At 45.4% G+C, this 21,631-nt stretch overlaps 1 protein-coding gene across 1 annotated transcript in view; it reads left to right on the forward strand.

The window, feature by feature from the left end:
- The first annotated feature begins 813 nt into the window (after window positions 1–813).
- Window positions 814–21,631, forward strand: part of EMILIN2 (elastin microfibril interfacer 2) — a 51,641-nt gene continuing 30,823 nt past the window's right edge. The window contains 2 exon segments of the mRNA XM_058556874.1: window positions 814–1,011; window positions 1,527–1,649. Of these exon segments, the coding sequence (XP_058412857.1) occupies window positions 878–1,011; window positions 1,527–1,649 (257 nt within the window). The 5' untranslated portion in view covers window positions 814–877.

The following is a 21,631-nucleotide window of genomic DNA, read 5'->3' on the forward strand; positions in this document are numbered from 1 at the left end:
AGTCTGCAAATAACTTCGCCCTAGTGTTCGTTAGATGCAGCAGGTTAACTCAAATACATGGCTGTCTCCAGCACCCCAAGAATACAACACTCCGATGCTGTTCTTCAGAAGCTGTTGGGAAGTGGTGGGGCTGTCGCTTCTACCATCCCCTGCTGCCCTGCACGCTGACTTAGAAACTGTTAAATGGATGCATAAGGCAGAGTTGAGTCAAGAAAGAGGACCCGCGTTCATTTCCCCCTAGACCATTCCTAAGTCCAAATGAGGAGAATGGCCCAATCTTGCCAGAGGAGGAAATCCGAGTCGAATCCGATAAAGAACTGATAAAGATGTCCCTCATTCACCCTGGGAAGCCGGCACCCAGGCTCGACGTGAGGACCGCCAGACTCGCCGACTGCGGCCACTTCCCGAGGGGCCGGGGGCGCGCCTGTTGGAAGGTGGGAGGTGGAGTTGCCCAGCTTCTGGGAAGAGACCAAAGGAATGAGTAATTGGAAATTCTGTAACAAAGACCCTTCTCTCAAACCCTTTAGCCTTTTTACCCCAAACCCCCTGCCGAGAGGCAAGGAGACGGGAGACAGGGAGACTTGGTGGAGGGAGAGTCACGTTTCGGAGAGGGAAGTGAAATAAAGAGGGCGGCACCCGGGGGGACCTGTGCGTCATTGAGGGACCGAGCAGAAGCGCGGGCGCACGGGGTGGAAAAGGAGAAGTGGGAGCTAGAAGCCAGAGGGGGCGGGCGCGGAGCGCGGGCAGGGGCGCCGGGAAGCGCCGGAGCCTCTGACTTCTCAGGCCGCGCCCCGGACGCCCGCCCGCAGCCTCGCAGCGCTCGCCTCGACCCGCCGCGCTCCGGATCGGCAGGCGGGGCGCGCCCGCCGCGCGCAGAATGTGGCATCGGACACAGCCCCGGCCCCGCGCGCCCTGGCGCTGGGCGCTGGCGCTGCTGACCCTGGGCGGCGCGGGGCTGTGCCACGCCGGCCCGCAGCCCAGGCACCCCGCGCGGCCCAGCGCCAGGAACAAGTAAGTGCGCAGCCTCTCTCCTCGCCCCCAGGATGGCGAGGCTCCTTCCAGGAGCCCTGGGCCCCTGCCTACTCTTTCCCGACCCGCCGCGGGACCCCGCAGTTGCCCTGTCAGGAGCGATGAGCAGCAGCCTGGGGTTCCCCTCGGGCTACCCTGGGTGGTCGTGCGCGCCCCGGCCGACCTCGCCAGCGCCTCAAGCAGCGCTGCCTCCGGGGCGTGGGGCACAGGGAGTGAGTGTCCTGCAGAGCAGGGCGATCAGGAAACTACTCCAAGGAATTACTGGAGTCCCTGGCACCATGTCTTTCCCTGTCTTTTGTCGGATAAAGGTGCATGCTCTCCAAAGGCGCACCCGCGCACCCTCCGGATGTCTGGTTTGTGGAGCTCCCGCCTCCGTAGGAACGACGGGCTCCCTGACCCTCGCTCTGTCCGCTGCTGTATCAGCTCGTACCCTCTTTCCTAGTCTCATTGTTCTCCGGGTTTACACTGTGCACTTCTCCCTCTCTCCTTCACCCCAGGAACTGGTGCGCCTACATTGTGAACAAGAATGTGAGCTGCTCTGTGCTGGAGGGAAGTGAGAGTTTTATTCAGGCTCAGTACAACTGTCCCTGGAACCAGATGCCCTGTCCGTCCGCGCTAGTGTAAGTCGTAGAGCCGAGGAACGGGCGGGGCGCGGCGGGCCTGGGCGGTGGGGGTGGGGTGGGGTCGGAGCGACGGGCTCAAGCCCGTCAGTAGATCTCTTCCAGAACGAGTGAAAACTCAGCAGCTAAAAAGTTTGAACGCTGAGCGGGGTACCAGGCGCGCTGGGGTACCGAAGAAGTGTGTGCTACCTTGAGTGAGCGTTGAGGATGCGCACGACTTGCGAGCTTGTGACCGCCAGGGCATAGGAGGGGTGAACAAAGCTCCCACTCCCACTTCTCTTTTTTTCTTTCAATTTTATTACTAACATAAGGCAGCTGGACCTAATTAGATCCATATTGTGTGTTCTGGGGCACACAGAAGATTCCAAAATGTATACTGCTAAAAACTTTTAGATGAGGATTAGACGAGAGGCTTGCTCTAGCCAGTGTTCTCAAACAGGCGAATTTTGTCCAAATGTCCCCATAAAACTGACCTCTTCCAGTGTTGTAGAGCTCCAAACTCAAGTCCCCAGGAATAACTTGCTTAAAAGTGTGTCGTGGTTTTTTTCAAGTTAGATTTGGGGATTCAGCTAAGAGGTTGTCAGGAGAGAATGGTCCTCAAAGACAAGGGGAAGAATCAATCATCATTTTGCTTATAAAGATTTCACCATCTTAAAAAAAAGAGGAAGCAATGCAAGAGAGTACAGATTCTGTTAAATATATCACACTCATTCCATTGTCATCCAGCAAGTCTGTGTTTTTGTGTAAGTCAGATATAGGAGGATGAGCCAGTGTGAATAAATGGCTGTGGGGAGACACATGTGATGGTTGAAATTTATTGTTTTCCCTTAAGAATAAGTTGTTTGTCTTAGAGCGCAGTTGTCATTATAGCAAAGACTAGCCAGTGGGCAGATCTGTCTTTGGCAAAGCAAAGGGACAGACTAAAACTTGTGATCCAGGAAATGTTATTCCAGAAGGCTGTGGATGAGCCTTCAGCCTGTGAGGTGGAAGTGGGCCCCGGGCCACCCCACAGGGACTGCTGTGGGAACTGCAAACAGGGCAGGGATAATTCCTGTTAGGCAAAAACAAAACCAACCCTCCCAAACAAAACAAACAAACAACAACTTAGAGGAGATCCCCACTTTCTATACACAGAGAATCAGGCTAAAATTGAATCACTGGCAGTCACACTGAGTTGGGTACATTGTCAGAGGAGTGCAGGGCTGTCATACTGCCTGTTTCTCTAGTCACTAAGATGTAGACCTCACAGTGTATGGCCAGCAGTCAGTGAAAGGAGAAAGTAAGATTTTTACACTGTGGTAGAGACAGGAACTAAGTATTCAGCATAGTTGGAATGCATTTCTTTAAAATTAGAATTATTAGTCTGGAATATTTCATTCGTTTTACACAAGAACTACATTTTGTGGTTTGCTCTAACCTTAATACTTGTGACAACTCAGATATAAATGAATTTTTCATTTTGGGAGGTAAGGCTTTTCATTGAAAAGATTTTTTTTTTTTTTTAAATTTTCTGAAATTATTTTAGTGCTTGGAAAATCAAATGATGATTTAATTGTTGTATTTGACCAAAACTCAGTGAAACAGATTCTTGGGTGTCAGTGGGGAGCGAATCACCTCCAGATCTTCAGGTTAATGAAGGCAGTGGAGTGTATTTTTGCCACCCGGTGGGAAGGACAATAAAAATTACAATCAGAAATGAGAGCTGTTTCTGTTGTTTTATTAAACAAAACCAAAATAAGTGACCTGGGTCTTTTTCTTCAATAATAACTATGTAAACAATTCAAGTGTTTTTACATTTTAAGTACTGCATTGTAAGTGTAAAATTTTAAAAATAAAAAGACTTTTAGCTGATCAAGCTGAAAACCTTAAAATTAACTGAAGCAGCTACTTCAGTCTTGACTTTTTCTTTGTTTCTTTAGAGATGGGAAAGGAATGGTTTACCTTATTTTTCATCTACTAAATGTTTCCAAGTTTTGAGGATTAGTGGATGAATGAAGACAAAGGGAGAAACATTCCTTTTATACTTAAAGAGGAGGAATGGCTACTTAACACAGACTTTCCCAGGTATTTCTGATGAATTAGGAAGGTTAAGTAACTTCTCTCAATTCACAGGTGTTTTCAGGTGAGGTCTTCATTATTTGATCCTTAGAACCTGAGGCCTGTGGAAGTGCAGGTTCTTTGGAAGCTAATCCTAGAGTTACTGAGGGATGCTTTCTGGGTGCTGTTAGAAGTACAGGACTGGAGGCTGGCTGAGATGCCGGAGCTAGAAATACAATTTAGCAGCTGGTGACAGTTGATCGTCCAAGGTGGCAGGTGTGAGCCAGCAAGGCCTTGATGTAGTCGCATGGTTGGAGCAGAGCAGTGGAGGGAAAGGAGGCAGAGAAGCCAGGCAGGGGGAGAGAGCAAAGCCAAGCCTTTGGAGGAGGGAATTCTATCTCAGAGATGCTGGGAGGAGAAACGCGGGAGGCTGGGGTTCCAGAAAGGCCGGTGGTTTTAGGTAGCAGGGGGAATGTGCTTTTGCAGAAAGACAGTTTCAGGTCAGTGGAGTATACGCTTGTAACTTGTGTGAGATTCACGTCATGGGGAAACCCACTTACACAGGAATCCAGTGTATTTCAAAGGCTTTGGTGGAAAAAGGCATTGATAGTAGCCAAGTAGGTGAAGAATTACTTAAAAAGAGAGAAAATGCTGCATGTTTTCCGAGAGAAGTGAAAAAGCCAAAGAGAGAGACTGAATATCCTGTGAGACTGAGGGGGAGACCAGCTAGGAAACCAGGGGTTTGGTGGAGGAGTCCATACAAACAACAGGAGAACGTCTGCCAGGCTGTGTCCTTGGGCACCAGGCCTCCATGGGCCATAGAGACCTAGCACATGTGAGTTTCCAGAAGGTTTAGATGATGCTCCATTTGCCTATATGAAGAATCTTAGATTCCAGATTTAAGTATCATTATGTGAAACCAGGAGCAGGAAGGGTTTTTGTGTATGTGGGCATTTTGAGTAATTACTTTTCTGAAACTGTAAAGAACCTTCTGTGTGTCAGGCTTTTCATTCCGTCTATTAGTTTATTTAATTCTTGCAACAACCCTTCAAGATGAGTACCACTGTCCCCATTTGACCAATGAGGAAACGGGGACCAGATGTTCCCTAACTTGCCTGTGGTCACACGACGGTAAGTGGCTGAGCTGCCTCCAAATCCAGGACGGCTGGCCTTCGTGGACCGGCCTCTGGCCCTGCAGCGGTGGATTGCATTTGTCTGTGTTAGTGTGAGCCTTCTGTGGATTGCACAGTTCCCAACTATTAAGGACATTCACACCCTTTCATGGAAGGCAGTTCCCATGTAAAAATGACGGAGAGCTGTCTGTACGTGCGTCGTGTGCTTAAATCTCTTACTGTGGGTCATTTGCTGTGAGGCAGTGGACGCTATCGTTTTTCACACTGTCCACTGTGTTATACAGTTTGTTTCTTATTTTAATAAAATTCTTGCAGATTTGGTTTGATTGGTTTGGGCTGTTAGGCCAGTTGTTTAAAGGGTGATATTAGGGAGGACAGAATTGCAGAGTCTAACTGTGTGGGCCAGTAACCCGGACCTCTACACACGTCCCTGAGCTCAGCCACTGCCCTGAAACCTGTCACAAGGGGTGGTGGTGAAAGCATGCTTCTGGAAAGACAATTCAAAGTCCATGCCCTAATGCTTGGGAGTTAGTAATACCCTTCTTGTGTATAAAGAATTCTTCATTCCTGTAAAGATTTCCTGTCTCATAGGAATTTAAAATTAGGGATTTCTCTGTATCTCACCCCCCTCCTTCTCTCGGCCCCCCTCTCCCTCTCTCCGTGTGTGTGTCTGTGTGTGTGTCTCTCTGTCTCCCCCACCCTTGCTCCCCGTCTCTGTCTCTGCCTCTCTCGTGCACAGGCACTAGATGTGAGGAGGGGTCTGGATCCCCCAGGCTTCAGCAAAAACTGATCTGTCTTCCCTCAGCTTATTCCTAGGGGCTGCCGATAGGACCCGAGGAGGGAGTGGGATGATCCGCTGGAAGTGAGTGGGGAGGGGCAGCTGCCTGTAGACTCGAACAAAGCTTTTGTAGCATAAAGCTCGATGGTAGTCATTTACCGTTTACTCCCTATTCTTAACGTAGTTCTAAGTTTTTCCCCCTCTGAGATCGTTGTTTTACTTTATACTTCCATATTAAGAAAGCCAAATCTCTTAAAATTTCATTGCGTTGAGGAGTTTTTCTGATTCATCGTAAAAACCGTTGGCAGTCGGGACTGTTTGGGGGCCTGCCACCGTCACGCTGCCACCCACGTAGCACTTAGGACCGTCCCGGTGCATCCCTCTCTCTGAGTCTGGGGTCTTCGGGGCGGCACAAGGGTCGAGAGGTCTGTCGTAGTCACGGGCTGGTTTTAGGGACACATTTTGGGAGAATGGGAATGTGAACAATTTAGAGTTCTTTCTGTAGGGTATCAGGCAGGATGACCTTCCTTAGGCTTAACCCAGTGTCCGGGGCCTGACTTCGTGAGAATTTCTCCTTGGAGGCCATTGTTGTAACATGTGAGTCTCTTACCTTCATTACCTTCCGGCTTTACACGACCACTGGGGGCGTTATCCCCATTTTACTGGAGGGCATGTAGTTAGGATGCAGCAGAGCTTGGATCCAAATCCAGGTCTGTTATTTCCAAGCCTTAGGCTCTTCCCACTCCACACTCGCGCAGCCCCTTGCAGTCTCAGCCCACACCCGAGGTGTGCGTGTGTGTGATGCGCTGTGACGCTGTGCGAGGGGAAGGGCCCGGGGTTTCCTAGCGCCCCTCTGCGCGGGCTGGCGGTGCTCGGGTGCAGCGCTGGTGGAGAGCAGCGGTGCTTTCTTCTCCGCCTTGGACCAGGCATTGTTCCTTTCATGCATCATTCATGCTTCGTGGCAGTAGCTCCAGATACTTGCTCCCATAGCCTCCCACTCACCTTGCGTTGGTCCAGCTGACCGCTGTTAGCATTGGAGGCGTCTGGGGGCGTCCTGTGTGTGAGCAGCTGCCTTGCTGGTGAGGATTCAGAGACCCCCACAAGTGAGGCAGGATGACGCCCCTGTATTGGCACCCCCCATCTCAGGGCTGAGGAGCTTCCTGCTCTCCGATACCACAAACTGACTTGGGTTTATCAGCATCTACCCAACTCCGCCCCCACACCCTTCTTGGGTGTGCTGATCTCGGTGGAATTTTTCCTATTAGCTCTAAAAAAAAAAAAAAAAAAAAAAAAAAAATTCACCAGTCGGGGGAGGGAATCTGGGTGGGGCCAACTGGAGACGGCTGTGCTGCTGTGATAACACGGACTAAGAATTTGCGAATTTGCAGCAGGTGCGAGTTCTAAGTGCTGAGTTCCAGAACCCCTCCAACCCTCAGATTCCAGGGGGAGCAGATGGTTATTCAGTTGGAAGAAAAGTTGTCTATTAGAGAGCAACCTCAGCCAGGAAGAGCTTTTTTTTTTTAAAAAAAAAAACAAAGAACACTTAAGGCTGGGGAAAAAATGAGGGCTTACATTCTTCCAGAGCCAATTCTACGTTTTCTACACTCAATCCAAAATGTGCCTGTTGTGTGTAGAGCTTTGGGGGGAATGTTTTTTCCTTCAGTTTTTAAACAAGTGTCTTGCAATCCGTTAGCTGTTAGGAGCCTGCTCCTTGGTGCTGAGGGGAACTTGAATCAGGGGAGCCGGAGCCAGTGTGGAGGTGCCCAGCCTCGGGCGCGGACTGTGGCTGGTGCGTTTCCCTCTGCGGGTTTTCCATCCTCATCAGCCTTTGGGGGCTGTATCTCCTGTGCTTCCCTGGACTCCTGGGGTCTTCCTCTCAAGTTTCTTTGTTCTTCTGCTCTTTCCCCGTCCTAGGTTCACAGTAGATAAGAAGCTGTGTTTGTAGAGCCCTTTGGTGTTTCCAGAACACTTCCAATTCATTATTTTATTTTATTCTCATCACAAGCTCAGCCACATTAGGTAGAGCAGAGATGGGGGTCTTAGAAAAAGAGCTTTATGCTTATGGGCTTCATTTTCTACCTTTCTTATCTTGGAGAAAAATTCATAGGATTCAAATAGAGGTTATTTGACTCAAAACTTCAAGAAGAAAAACAGTTTGCTCCTGTTAAACCCTGTTTTAGTCGCATTAATTGGTCTCCGCTGATGTAGTCCACCCACGTTGGTATATGAATTAAAATTTTGAGGTAGCCAGAAAATGGGAGGAGGAGGGGGCAGGCATTCCCTGAAGTAGTCCCTGGAGGCTGGCTGGTGTGGCCAACGTGTTCTGGAAGAGGAGAGAGAAAACTTGGCTTTTGGCCTGAGCTCTACCACCACCGAGCTGTGTGACTTCAGGCAAGTCACTCAGCCTCTCTGAGGCATGTTTTCCTCATCTCTATGTTACCAGTGAGGTAACATAGCTGACAGAACTTTGAAAAACCACCCTGTTACACTCACGTCAGGTATACATAGCAGGCAATGTCTAATGAACCTCCTGTTCTCATTGCTTGGAGTGTTGTTCCTCTCAGGTGGTCTTATCTTTGAGGGCTTTGAATTTGAAGTTAATGTGTCCTGATGTGTTAGAAAGTCTGAAGTGCTAAAGAATGAAATAAAGAAAGAAATCACTAAAATCGACTTTTTTATTTTATTGAGGTCATATTGGCTTATAACATTGTGTAAATTTCAGGTCTACATTATTTCAGTGTCTGTATAGATTGCATAGTTTTCACCCCCAATAGTCTAATTTTTTTTTTTTTGGTGAGGAAGATTCTCTCTGAGCTAACATCTGTGCCAGTCTTCCTCTATTTTGTATATGGGTCAGTGCCACAGCATGGCTTGATGCGTGGTGTAGGTCCAAACCTGGGATCCAAACCCCCGAACCCGGGCTGCTAAAGCGGAGCGCACTGGACTTAACCATTATGCCATGGGGCCAGCCGGTAACCCAATAGTCTAATTTTTATCCGTCACCCTACACATGTCCCCCTTTACCCGTTTCGCCCTCCCCCAAACCCCATTCCCCTCTGGTCACCACTAATCTGTTCTCTTTGTCCATGTGTTGGTTTATCTTCCACATATGAGTGGAATCATACAGTGTTTGTCTTTCTCTGTCTGACTTATTTCACTTAGCATAATATCCTGAAGGTCCGTCCATGTTGCAAATGGCATGATTTTGTCTTTTTTTATGGCTGAGTAGTATTCCGTTGTATATATATATATACCACATCTTTATCCATTCATCAGTTGATGGGCACTTGGGTTGCTGCCACATCTTGGCTATTGTGAATAATACGGCAATGAACATAGGGATACGTAAATCTCTTTGAATTGTTGATTCTAGTTCTTTGGATAAATGCCCAGTAGTGGGATAGCTGGATCATATGGTATTCCTGTTTTGAATTTTTTGAGAAATCTCTGTGCTGTTTCTCCAAACCTAGTAGCTGCACAGTTTGCACTCCCACCAGCAGTGTGTGAGGCTTCCCTTTTCTCCACACCCTCTCCAACACTTGTTATTTTTTTGTCTTGGTAATTATAGCCATTCTGACAGGTGTAAGGTGATATCTCATTGTAGTTTTGAATTGCATTTCCCTAATAATTAGTGATGTTGAACATCTTTTCCTGTGCCTGTTGGCCATCTGTATATCTTCTTTGGAAAAATGTCTTCATATCATCTGCCCATTTTTTGATTGGGTCGTTTGTTTTTTTGTTGTTGTTGAGTTGTATGAGTTCTTTATGTTTTGCAAGTTAACCCCTTGTCAGATATATGATTTGCAAATATTTTCTCCCAGTTGGTGGGTTGTCTTTTTGTTCATGGTTTCCTTTGCCTTGTGGAAGCTTTTTAATCTGATGTAGTTCCATTTGTTTATTTTTTCTTTTGTTTCTCTTGCCTGGTGAGACATGGTATTTGAAAAGATACTGCTAAGACCAATGTCACAGAGTGTACTGCCCATGTTTTCTTTTAAGAGTTTTATGGTTTCAGGTCTTACATTCAAGTCTTTAATCCATTTTGAGTTAATTTTTGTGTATGGTGTAAGATGATGGTCTACTTTCATTCTTTTGCACGTGGCTGCCCAGTTCTAAAATCAACTTTTAAAGATGAGGTTAAACTCTTAGAGATGGCCTTGGAAGCAGGGCCAGCAGTACAGTTTCTTCAGGGAATGCACGTAAGTGATTACGGTCGATTTAAAGCAAATGTTCCAGTTGCCGTGGGCATTGATGACTGGTTCCGCAGGTGTCTGAGTGCCTGTGGTAGGTAGCTTGGTAAGGAGAGGTTAGCCAGGTGTTCCAGGTCACTGTGAGCGCTGGTCAACTATGCTGATCCCCAGTCCATTTTTCACCAACCCACTAACGTGCTGCTTTAATTCTTTGTCTTTGGGAAAAACTCTCTTCCTCATGTTGGTAATAGTTAGATGTTACTAATGTTTGCTGAGTGTGAATAATGTGGTAGGTACTGCACAGGGCAGTGACAGCGTTTTACATACTGATTTTAAAACCAAACACTGACACACTGTGCCAGCGTTCAGATTACTTCCAGACTGTCACCCAAACGTTCTGATTTGTTGTTGGTTACATGACATTTTTACTGCTCAGAATTAACTGCTTCCATCCTTGATGAAGCAGTTTTCTGGACTTAAAAATAACAATGAACCACTTGATAAAACGATGGAGCATGACTTCTCCTGGGGAAGAATGATTTCCTGGGAGGATCAAGAGAGGAACAACGTAGTTTTCAGTGTGACAGCAGTTCAAATTGGGGGAAAAATAATGAAATGATTAAAATGAAACTCACCACTAAGTTTTCTTCTTTCCTTCCTGTTTTCAAGCGGTGATGGATGCTGAAAAAAAGTGGGACGGGTTCAAACTAACCAAATTCTTGGTTTGAAAATGCTGTAGAAGCAAACTTTTCTGGCTGTGTCAGGACCCAGCTGCGCTTTTTATTTCTTTTTCCACCTCAGAAAATACTAGATTAGGGAATATGCCTAAAAATCATTCTCTGCAGCGTCAGCCTTTCAAGACAGTGTACTTTACAAAGCATTGGTTGAAAGAAATTTGGTTGGGGACAAATGGGTGAGGTGAAGCCTTCTCAAACTGGTTGCTTCCATGAAAGAGAATTTTCTCTGAGACTTCTCCACTGTTTCCTAACTTTTCCCATCTTTATACACATTTGTGATTGTACGGGGTCTGCCGAATGTACTTAGCTTGGTATCTTTTACAGAGATTTGCTCATAGTCCATTATAAAACAAAGTACTAGAAAGTTCCCTCTTGCTTCAAGTTGTTTCCCTACATCTGCTCAACAAGGATGCTGTTAAAAGATCATGAGCGGGGCCGGGCTGGTGGTGTAGCAGTTAAGTTCCAGTGCTCTGCTTTGGTGCCCCAGGATTCGCAGGTTTGGATCTCGCGGACCTACGCACTGCTCTTCAAGCCGTGCTGCAGTAGCCTCCCATATATGATAGTAGAGGAAGATGGGCACAGACGTTAGCTCGGCGACAATCTTCCTCAAGCAAAAAGAGGAGGATTGGCAACAGATGTTAGCTCAGGCCAATCTTCCGCACCAAAAAATAAAAAATAAAAAAAATAAAAGATCATGAGATGAGGACATAAATTTTCTTCTAAATCGTAGTTGTGAAAATGCCACTTGTTTTTCTGCTGAAGCCTTTCCACATATCTTGAAAGCGGAGCACGAAAGCTGTGGTGCTGGTTGCAACACAGAATTCAGGGGCGGCTGTGGGTTTCACAATCAGGCGATCTTTTCACCATTAAAGCGTTTCTCTGGCACATGTCGGTTTCAACCCAAATTGCTCTCACATGCTGTGGAATGAAGGCTTTGGGCAGGGAGGCATAGTCGAGACTTTCTGAATATTTTGAACATTCCAGAATCTCAAATCTGGCCGACTGTCCTGACAGTGTTCATGCCTGGTTTGTGTGTCAGGTGGTCCACGCTGGAGATTCTTTGGCTGCTTTCAGCTGGGGCAGCAACGTTCCAGGGCAGCGGTGCAAGGTCAGGGCTCCAGCTGGGTCATGATAAACGATGCACCCTCCTCCATCCCAACGCGTTGCATCACTTTCTGGCCACTCGCAAGATACTTGGGAGTCATTCTGTTGCATCATCGCAAAAAACAGCTAGCAAGATAGAACACAGATTCCCTGCTCACTGATAGTGCTGGCGGCAAAGCAGAAAGACCATTCGTGGCTCATTGTCTGAAGGAAATAGCAAGGTACCCTCCATGCACTCCTTGTCAGAACCGTCACTGGGAAAATAATGATCCCAATGAAGAGTCACTCTTTGTTGTATTTTCAAAATGCTAATTTATGTCTTTGATGTTTTGTTTACACAAAATGGTAATTTGAAGGTGGTTATAAAAAAGAAAATTGTGTTTTGACTGTCTTCCTTGATCGTTGATCCATACCTTTAAAAGTATAAAAATAAATTTTAGGCCTGAGTTCCCAGTAGATAAAACAATTGGTTGTGTGTCTGAAGAGTAATCTGATACATTAAAAAACAAACAAACCAAAACTTTAGTTAAATCCTCATTTTGAAACTCTGAAAAAGACTTGGTGATGCTGGTTTTGGTTTCTCCTGAACTGAGATGTATTATTGGATGGTCAAGACGAGACTGTCTAGCACTTTGCCCTCACAGTCCTGAAGAGATTTTAAAACATCCTAAGGCAGAAATATATACTTATACCTCAGTAAAGCTGTTTTACATATGTAATTTACATAAATTGTACATTTTAAAGTCATATAATTTAATATTTTGACATGTGTATGTACCCGTAAAATCAATATCACAAGGAAGATATTGAACATATCCATCACCTCCAAAGTTTCCTCACACCTCTCTGTAACCTTCTCTCCAGTTGCTCCCCACACACCCACTCCCCAGGCAACTGCTGATCTACTTGCTGTCACCATAGATGAGTGTGCATTTTCTAGAGATTTGTGTAAATAGAGTCATACAGTATGTACTCTTATATTAGGCTTTTTTCATTCTGCATGATTATTTTGAGGTACCTCCACGTTGTACTAGGTATCAGTAGTTGATTACTTTTTATTAAGTAATGTTCCTTTGTATGTGTGTACCACCATTTGTATATAGTTGTTTCATAGCTGAGGACTTGTGGCAAAATACAGTGTAGAAAATCATTTATATTGATACTAAGTTACTGCTCTGATTTTTCTGAAGACCAGTTGGATGGTAAATACATAACAGATGTAGAACACTTGATAAAACTATAATAGAGTAAAAAAAAAAACACCTCATTTATAGTCATGGAAAATGTTGGATTAAGGATGCATAATTAGTATAAGCCATTTTGAATTGGCAGAAAGCTCAATAGGGTTAAAGACTTATTATTTGAAGACTGTTGGTTTCTCAGTTTCATTAAACAACTATTTTTGTGCAAAGCCTGCGTCTGGCCCAGGACTAGGCCCCATGGGGACACAGCAAGGAACTCTCTCTTGCCCTCCAGAAGTTCACGTCCAGGTGAAATGAGACATTAATAGAAATAATTACAAAATAAAAGGTAGGAATGAGAATTTCAATCAGAGAAGCACAAATGGCTGAGGATGTTCAGAGGTGGAAGAAATTCTTTCCAGCCAGGAGGAATCTGAGAACTTGTTTGCAAGTGGTGATATTTTAGCAGGGCTTTGAAGGAAGGGTCTAGTTGAATATATGCAGATGTGAGAGGACGCCAGCATAAGCCGAGAAAGAACATGAGCAAGGGCCTAGAGGTGGAAGTGAAGGGACATCCACAGGGAAGAGTAAGTCAAGGTGTCCGCAGGGCTGGTTCCTCCTGAGGGCCACGAGGGAGCATCTGTTCCAGGCCACTCTCCTTAACTTGTAGCTGCTCGTCATCTCCCTGTGTCTTTTCACATCGTCTTCCCTCGATGTGTGTCTCTCTGTCCAAATTTCCTCTTTTATAAGGACGCCAGTCATACTAGATTAGGGCCCACCCTAATGGCCTCATTTTAACTTGATTACCTCTGTAAAGACCCTGTCTCCAAATAAGGTCACATTCTGAGGTACTGGGGGTGAGAACTCCAACATACCTTTTTTAGGGCAACACAATTCAACCCATAACAATCAGGGTAGGGAGTTTGGGCTTTATCATTTAGGCAAAGAGGAGTCATGGGAGGGTTTTGATCTTGGACACCATCAGAGCTGTGCTTCCGAATGTTGATCTGGCAACATGTGTAAAATGGATCCGAGAGGGGAGAGAATGGGGTGGGGTCAAGGGGCGGCGGGAGGAGCCCTGTTGGGATCCGGGCCACAGTTCATGCCAGACCTGAGGCAGGTGAGATGGGAGAAGGACCTGGCCGTGGAGAGGATGAGAAGCATCAAGCCAGTTCCAATGGCCAGGTGACGGCTCACTTGTGCTTAATGCGCAGTAGTGCTGCGCGGGTTTGAGGATGTGTGAAGAGCTGTCACTGAGCACTCTGAGTAGTCCGTTGTCCAAGGTATTGATAAAAAGTACCATGTGTTGTGAAGGAAGGCAAAGTAGTTCATGGACTGTCATTTGGAGGTTGTGGCAGGATTGCCTTTATCTGTGGGACCATCAGGACCTCATTGTTCATTACCTTTGATGATCAGGAACCAGCTGTAATCCTTCACCTGAGCAATTGAGTCCATTATTATAGAAGGGACCCATGTTTTTAGTCTTATTGCATATTTTTGCCTGACAGTAAATATATATATACACACACATACACACACTGTTTACAAATTTCAATTATATAAAACTTTATAGTTTCACAGTTTTTATTCTTCTGTTGTCTAATTTTATTCTTCCAATATCTGGGAGGTAGAAGAGGGGAAAATATTATAAATCCAAATATACATTTGAGGTATCTGAGGATTAGAGAAGTTTTGGGGTCTTGTCTGATATAACTGGTCTTTGGCCAAGTTAGGACTAGAACAGTGACTATTGTACTGGATAATGGAATTAGATGTTATTCTCCATACGGTCTCCATAGAAGTATCATTGTTCCATATTGGATACTGGTGGCTCAAGGAAAGCCATAATGTGGTGCCTGGGTACCACCTGGTAGGCACCCAAAGGATTATTGCTGAATGAATGAATGGATGAAAGATAGAGCATGTGGGTTGTTTCTTTATTTTTCTATTAAGACTATTTTTTTTAGAACAGTTTAAGGTTCACAGCAAAATTGAGGGGAAGGTACAGAGATTTACCACCTACCCTCTTCCTCCATAAATGCACAGCCTTCCCCATTACCCACACCCTCCACCAGAGTGGTCCATTTGTTATAAGTGATGAACCTGCATTGACACATCATAATCACGCAAAGTCCATGGTTTACATTAGGGTCTATTCTTGGGAAAGCATGTGTTTTTAGCTTGTCTTTCCTCCCATTGTTAAGAATCGTATGTGCTGAGTTTTGTTTTCAGTTTTTAGTCATGGAGACCGTAAGTTTGAACAACTGTCCATGTCTTGTGTTTTAAAAATGGAAATTGTGACATACATATATAATTTTTGAAAATAATTGTTAATAATGAAAATGCTAAGGCTTGCAAGCTAAAATGAGGATTTCAGCTTACAGCTAAAATGAGGATTTGAGATATGGTGGATTCCAGTTAAATCAACCAAAGTAATGATATAAATTTTAATTTACATTCCTGAACTGGCTATCTCAGTGTAACCTTTACAAGTTTGTGTTTTTTTTTTTTTGCTGAGGAAGATTCACCCTGAGCTAACATCTGTGCCAGTTTTCCTCTATTTTGTATGTAGGTCACCACCACAGCATGGCCACCCACAAGTGGTGTGGGTCTGTGCCCGGGAACCGAACCCAGGCTGCCGAAGTGGAGCATGCTGAACATAAACACTAGGCCATGGGGCTGGCCCTAAAAGTTTTTTGCCAAGATTTTTTTACATTGGCAAGTTTTTTGCCAATGTAAGCGTACATTGCCTCTCTCTCTGATGTATGAGACAGCTTTCATTTTGTGAGGGTTCATGTTATACAACTAGAAAGAATGGTTTGGTGTTATGGGGAGGATACAATGACCAAAGATAGAACTGCATTTTGAGAAACTTAGATGCTAAAAACATAGGGAATTATTTTAAAGATTAATTTTGTAGCTTCTTTGAAAATACTGTGCTTGCTTTATATTTTATTTACAATAATTGAAGCTAATTTTAGTGAAGCCTTTGGGTAGTGGGCCAGCTTATGACCCTGATTAGTAGGAGGATGAGAACCATTACTTAAGCCACCGATTTAAGGGTTTTGTTTAAATGAAACAACAAAATAATGCAATCTATGTATGTTTTCTTAAAAAACATGATTTTAAAGAAATGGAAAGCCAGCCACGTATATTTTCAACTTGTTAACAGATGTTGGTTGGGCCCCTCTTCACCTCAAAGTCTATATGTTTGTCTCACTCCCCTCTGTCAAATGACAAAAATTATACCCTTTAGTGATGAGTTTGTCCTTTGTTCAAGGGAAAATAATCCATGGATTGGGGGAGTCCAGAGCCTCACTCTTCCCGAGGGCTTTTGGGCAACAGCGAGTTCTACAGAGCACTAGAAGGGGCAACATGGAAACAGGGCGGGGTTGGCTGGGGTTGCATATCTGACCTTATTTAGAAAGATCAAGGAAAGGGTTAATAAGTATAGAGTCCAAGTTGGCTTGGCATTTGGGCATTGGCTGACTGGATAGACTGCGTTTCTGGTCAAGTGGAGCATTTACAGGAACACAGAAGTTTGGTTTGCTGACTTGGCACCCAGGCAGGAGCAGCTCCATCTTGGGCCTAGAAATTTATTTCGTCACTTCTCAATTTACAGGAACTGTGGACACCCAAGAACTTCCCTCTAGCCTGGGACAATTCCCAAGGCATAGTGTCCACAGCCCCTGTGTTACTTTTTTTTTTTTTTGTGAGGAAGATCAGCCCTGAGGTAACATCTGCCAATCCTCCTCTTTTTGCTGAGGAAGACTAGCCCTGGGCTACCACCTGTGCCCATCTTCCTTCACTTTATATGGGACGCCGCCACAGCATGGGTTGACAAGCAGTGCATCAGTGCGCACGGGGGATCCGAACCCCAGGCTGCCGCAGCGGAGTGCGCGCACTTAACCGCTATGCCACGGGTGTCCACGGCCTCTGTGTAGCTGGTTCCATGGTGGCTCTCTCAGAACCACGTAGGGTTGGCTGAGGTATGGAACACCATACCCTCAAGTTTCCTAAGAAAAATCCAGTCCCATAAGCCTGCATGAGCAGTGAGAACTTCAATGAAGACTGTAGGTAGCAGCACAAATGTCTTAAATGACATTGTAAGTATCACTACTCTTACAAATCCAGTGGCCACCAAGTCTTCTTAGAGAAAAGTTCCTCTTTCTACTCCATGGCCTCTGCTCCATCGCCCCCTCCCACTTCAAAGCAAATAAGCAAAATTCTTCTTTTTATCTTGCTAAGCAGCCCCCAACCCCCTGGTTGTCCACACCTTCAGGCCTGGAGGTGGAGTGGGTTGTGGCAGCCTCTTCCAAAGAAAAGCCATGCTCTTCCTAAGCGGAGTGCAGGTGAATGAAAATGTCTTCACCTCATTGTGTTAAGTGTGGATTTAAAAAACATAAAGTAGTGGGAGCCAGCCTGGTGGCATAGTGGTTAAGTTCGCACACTCTGATTCAGCAGCCTGCGGTTCGCGGGTTTGGATCCCAGGGACGGACCTACGCACTGCTTATCAGGCCGTGCTGTGGTGGCGTCCCAGGTATAAAGTAGAGGAAGATGGGCATGGATGTTAGCCCAGGGCCAGTCTTCCTCAGCAAAAAGAGGAGGATTGGCAACAGATGGTAGCTCAGGGCTAATCTTCCACACACACACACACACACACACACACACACACACACACACACACACACAAAACCCATAAAGTAGTACTGGGTTAGTCTGGACAATGTGAGAAATATGGAACTACGTTATAATGTTTGGTCCTTTTCCCCCCACTGTAGTCATAAATTAGAAAACAAACAATGTGTTTTCAATTCTCAGATTATTTTTTTAACTGAGAATGAATTGGCCCAAAGGAAGAAAATGTTGTTTTTATATCTGCAGAGAAACTCCTACTGTTTCCGGATTTTCTAAGCGTCCAAGTGGCTGCCACCAAGTTACGGGTGCGGCCTGTTTAAGAGCTTGCCGCCATCCGTCGTCTTCACGCAAAGGTCCAAAATAGATTACAGATGGGACGTCACGGCCAGTCCCCTGTCAGCACAGGGAAGAGCAGGACTGAACGTGGGATGGGTAGCTGCAGGGTGAAGAGGGTCTGGAGGCTGTGGAGTTGAGGAAGAGGAGAAAGCACCGAGTGAGCGAGATCCTGAGGAAGGAAGGGTCGATGTTGCAAACCAAGTTAAGGGAAACCCAGGAAAAAGGATTTTGAAATTATTGTGACTTTTGTAGGAGAATTTGAGGAAGTAATTTTTCATCTTAAGAAAGGGGAAGTAATCAAAATAGAGTTATTCGGTGGCTCTAAAAGGAAAGGTTTGGATCCCCAAACCACGGACAGTTGTCTTCGTGGTGAGCATCATGCGAAGGGCTGAGGTAGCAGATGTTCTCAGAGCTGCACTGTGGGAACACTGGGTCCGAGCACGTCAGGGAGGGTTGGGAGGAGAGCGCCCTGTGATCCGACTCCAGGAATGAGGCAACATGACATAAGTTTGAGAGGTGGAGTGGTATAGACTATATTTGGGGGAAACAGCCTGCATCAGCAATAGCCCTGCCCAAAAGAATTCTTTAGGAGAGCCTGGGCCTTCACAGCATCTTGGATTATTCAGCACTCCAGAAAGCCATCCCCATTAGCTCAGGCCCTGGGGGACGCCCCACGCTCGCTGGCCTCCTCCCCACTGTCAGGGCACAGGCCTGAGTGTTGTATCTCCCAAAGTGAGGAAGTTAAAAGTAGGATTGCGGACTCACTGGAACACGCGCACAAGCTGTATTTCATGGTGCTGGGCGCGCCCTGCTCTGCGGGATGATGTCATTTCCAGCGATGCAAGTTGCTCCGAAGGAAGGTACCGACCGCCCTTATGGTAAATCTGGGAAGAACAGTTTCGCCGTTCGCTGCAGCCAAGCCGGGGCTGAGCCTGGAGCCTTCTTGATCACCTTTCTTCAGGACCAGAGAATCGCTCTGCCCTCCGGGTTAAGGGGGGTGATAAATTGTGGAGAATTATGGGGAGAACTTCTCCTTACTACACTGTGTGATCAGGGCAAACTACTGAGAAGTAAAGAGGATTTTAGGTTTCGAAATCTAATTTGCCAGTCTAAGTACAAGGACACTAATTCAAAAGGAAACGGAAAAAGAAGCGGCTTAGATTTGTGGTTTCTCCAGCAAACATCTGCTTTGTGCTGGGAAACAGTCTCCTATACGTACATTTTCATTCGGAACACATTGCTTCGGTCTAGCATCTGTTATTTTTAAGAAGGGTACAAAGCTATATGGTAATCTGATTTTAATCAGGGCTCATCAATCTGACTTTTAGATTAATTAGATACATTTTGTATTTCAGAAATATGTTTGCACAAGCATTTTACTTTTAAAATGTAGATGGAGTTTCCTAAAAAGTCAAGTAAAATATTTTATATTTCTTTCCTTACATGTTATTAATTTCTCCCTGCAGAGATCTAGTTAAGAATATGTAATGTAGCAGAAAAAGATAAGATGAAAATTCTGATTTTTGTGTGTGATGTGCTTTAACCTGGAAGAAGGCCCTCTGGCGCAAGCGGTTAAGTGCACGTGCTTGGCTTCGGGAGCCCGGGGTTCACCCATTCGGATCCTGGGTGGGCGCTGACGCACCGCTTGTTAGGCCATGCTGTGGTGGCGTCCCGTATAACGTAGAGGAAGATGGGCACGGATGTTAGCCCAGGGCCAGTCTTCCTCAGCAAAAAAAGAGGAGGATTGGCAGATGTTAGCTCAGGGCAGATCTTCCTCACCAAAAAAAAAAAAAAAAAAAAAAAGGCCCTCTGGTTCCTTCATTTTACCCTGTGTGGGAAGACTTTAAAGAATGTGAAAGTTAGCACTGGAAGGGACCTTGGGGGCTAGAGTCCCCTCCTCAGATTGCAGAGATCATCTCTGTAGACGCGCATGGTTTCAAATGGCCAGTTTTTTGATAGTCAGACAAAGTGGATTCAAAGGGGAAGAGTCTCTTCTGCTGGTGTGGAACCACTTTTCCTTCTACATACTTCTGAAATCTCTTCCAGTTTTAAACTTTATAGCCTCTACTACCCGACTGTATTCACTTTGGGCAAAGTGTTACTTCAATAAAAAGCTCACTTATTGATTCATCAACTGACAGAACAAGAACAAGAAAGAAAGAAAAACACCCATTTGCCACAAGAAGTTCCTAGAAAATCAGTCCACTGTCTCATCAATTTCTAAATTAGAACACTGAAACCAAACTTTGTACAAGTGAATTACTGGGTAGAAAGGAAATTTTGACACATGCTATGAAATGGATGAAGCTAAGGATGAAGGGGATCAGGGCACGCCACTCCAAAACACGTCACTTTGGCATAGTGATTATTTTGAGCTGAAAGCTGCCGAGAATCAGCAGAGACAAGAAGACCTCTCTGCCCTCCCCTGTGTGTCTAAAAGGCAGGGTTAAATTTCCCACCTGTCCTGTACCAGGATGAGGAGAGTGACCCTTGTCACTGGACACAGAGAGCTGGCATTGAGATGAGTCTGCATAAACAAACCTTCTAACATAGCTCTTATCTTCCGTTAGTTTCCCGTATATTTCCTAGCCACACTCCCACTATTTACTGCCCCTGGAAGCCCCAACTCCCTTTGCTCTGTCTAGCCACTTCTCCACAGTTTTTCACCCTTTGTTAAAATGGTATATAAGCTTCTGAGTCTAACTGCTTCTTTGAGTTTTCGCTTCTTTTCTGTGAAGCTCCCGTGCACATAAAAATATTATCATGAGTAAAATTTGTGTCTTTTCTCTTGTTCATCTGTCTTTTGTCAAGTTTAATTTACAAACCCCAGGAACAAATATAGGAGGGTAGAGGAAAAGTCTTTTCCTCTCCTACAAGGACATTAAGCTAAGTGAAATAAGCCAGTCACAAATGGACAAATACTATATGATTCTGCTTACATGAGGGACCTAGAGTGGTCAGATTCATAGAGACAGAGAGTAATATGGTGGTTGCCAGGGGCTGGGGAGAGGGGAAAGGGGAGATAGTGTTTGATGGGTGCAGAGTTTTAGTTTAGGATGATGAAAAAGTTATGGAGATGGGTTGTGGTGATGGTTGCACAACAATGTGAATGTACTTAAGGCCACTGAACTGTACTCTTAAAAGTGGTTAAGATGGTAAATTTTATATAATGTGTATTTTACCATAATTAAAAAAAAATTGAATTACCGTGGCTAGCGTGAACTGCTGCTCTATGGAGAACTTGGAGGAGTGGCTGAATGCTAGTAAGCGAGTCTGCCCTGGGTGCGCATTCTGAAACTCTGTGAAATGACTTTCGCCTTTACATCCTAATTTTTTTTGTCCCCAGTAGGCAGTTATTTCTCCAGATCAGGGTGCTCACTACCAGAGAGAGGGGAGCACCTCTTCGTTCTGGCCTCCTTCTCCACCCTCCCAGTCCCCTTCCAATCGATACCGTGCAGACCACACGTGTGGAAGGAAGCAAGAAGAGTTGGCTCCAGGTTTTGGGGGCAAGCCAGTGACTGGAGGAAGGAGGGTTTACTAGAAAGTCTGCTCTTGGGAGAAATCCAGGATAAGTGAGTATCCCCAAGCCCAAGAGTGCACTGGGCTTTCGATTTGTGCAAAGTTTCGTGGCCCGTGTTAAAATAAAATACAAGTAAATACTAAATGCAGGGAAAAGATCCTTCTCGTGGAGCAGCTGTCTAGATGATCCTCTGCCAGTGACGTGTGGTTATTTTTTCAGAGAAACGTTCTACTTGCAGTTCTAACGATGTGAGAGGAGAAAGTAGGACGGGTAGATGTGGGGTGGAAATCAAGAGATATAGACGTGTGCCCATCTGTTGAGCATCTCATGA

This window comes from Diceros bicornis, chromosome 16 (assembly GCF_020826845.1).
Source record: "Diceros bicornis minor isolate mBicDic1 chromosome 16, mDicBic1.mat.cur, whole genome shotgun sequence".
NCBI lineage: Eukaryota > Metazoa > Chordata > Mammalia > Perissodactyla > Rhinocerotidae > Diceros > Diceros bicornis.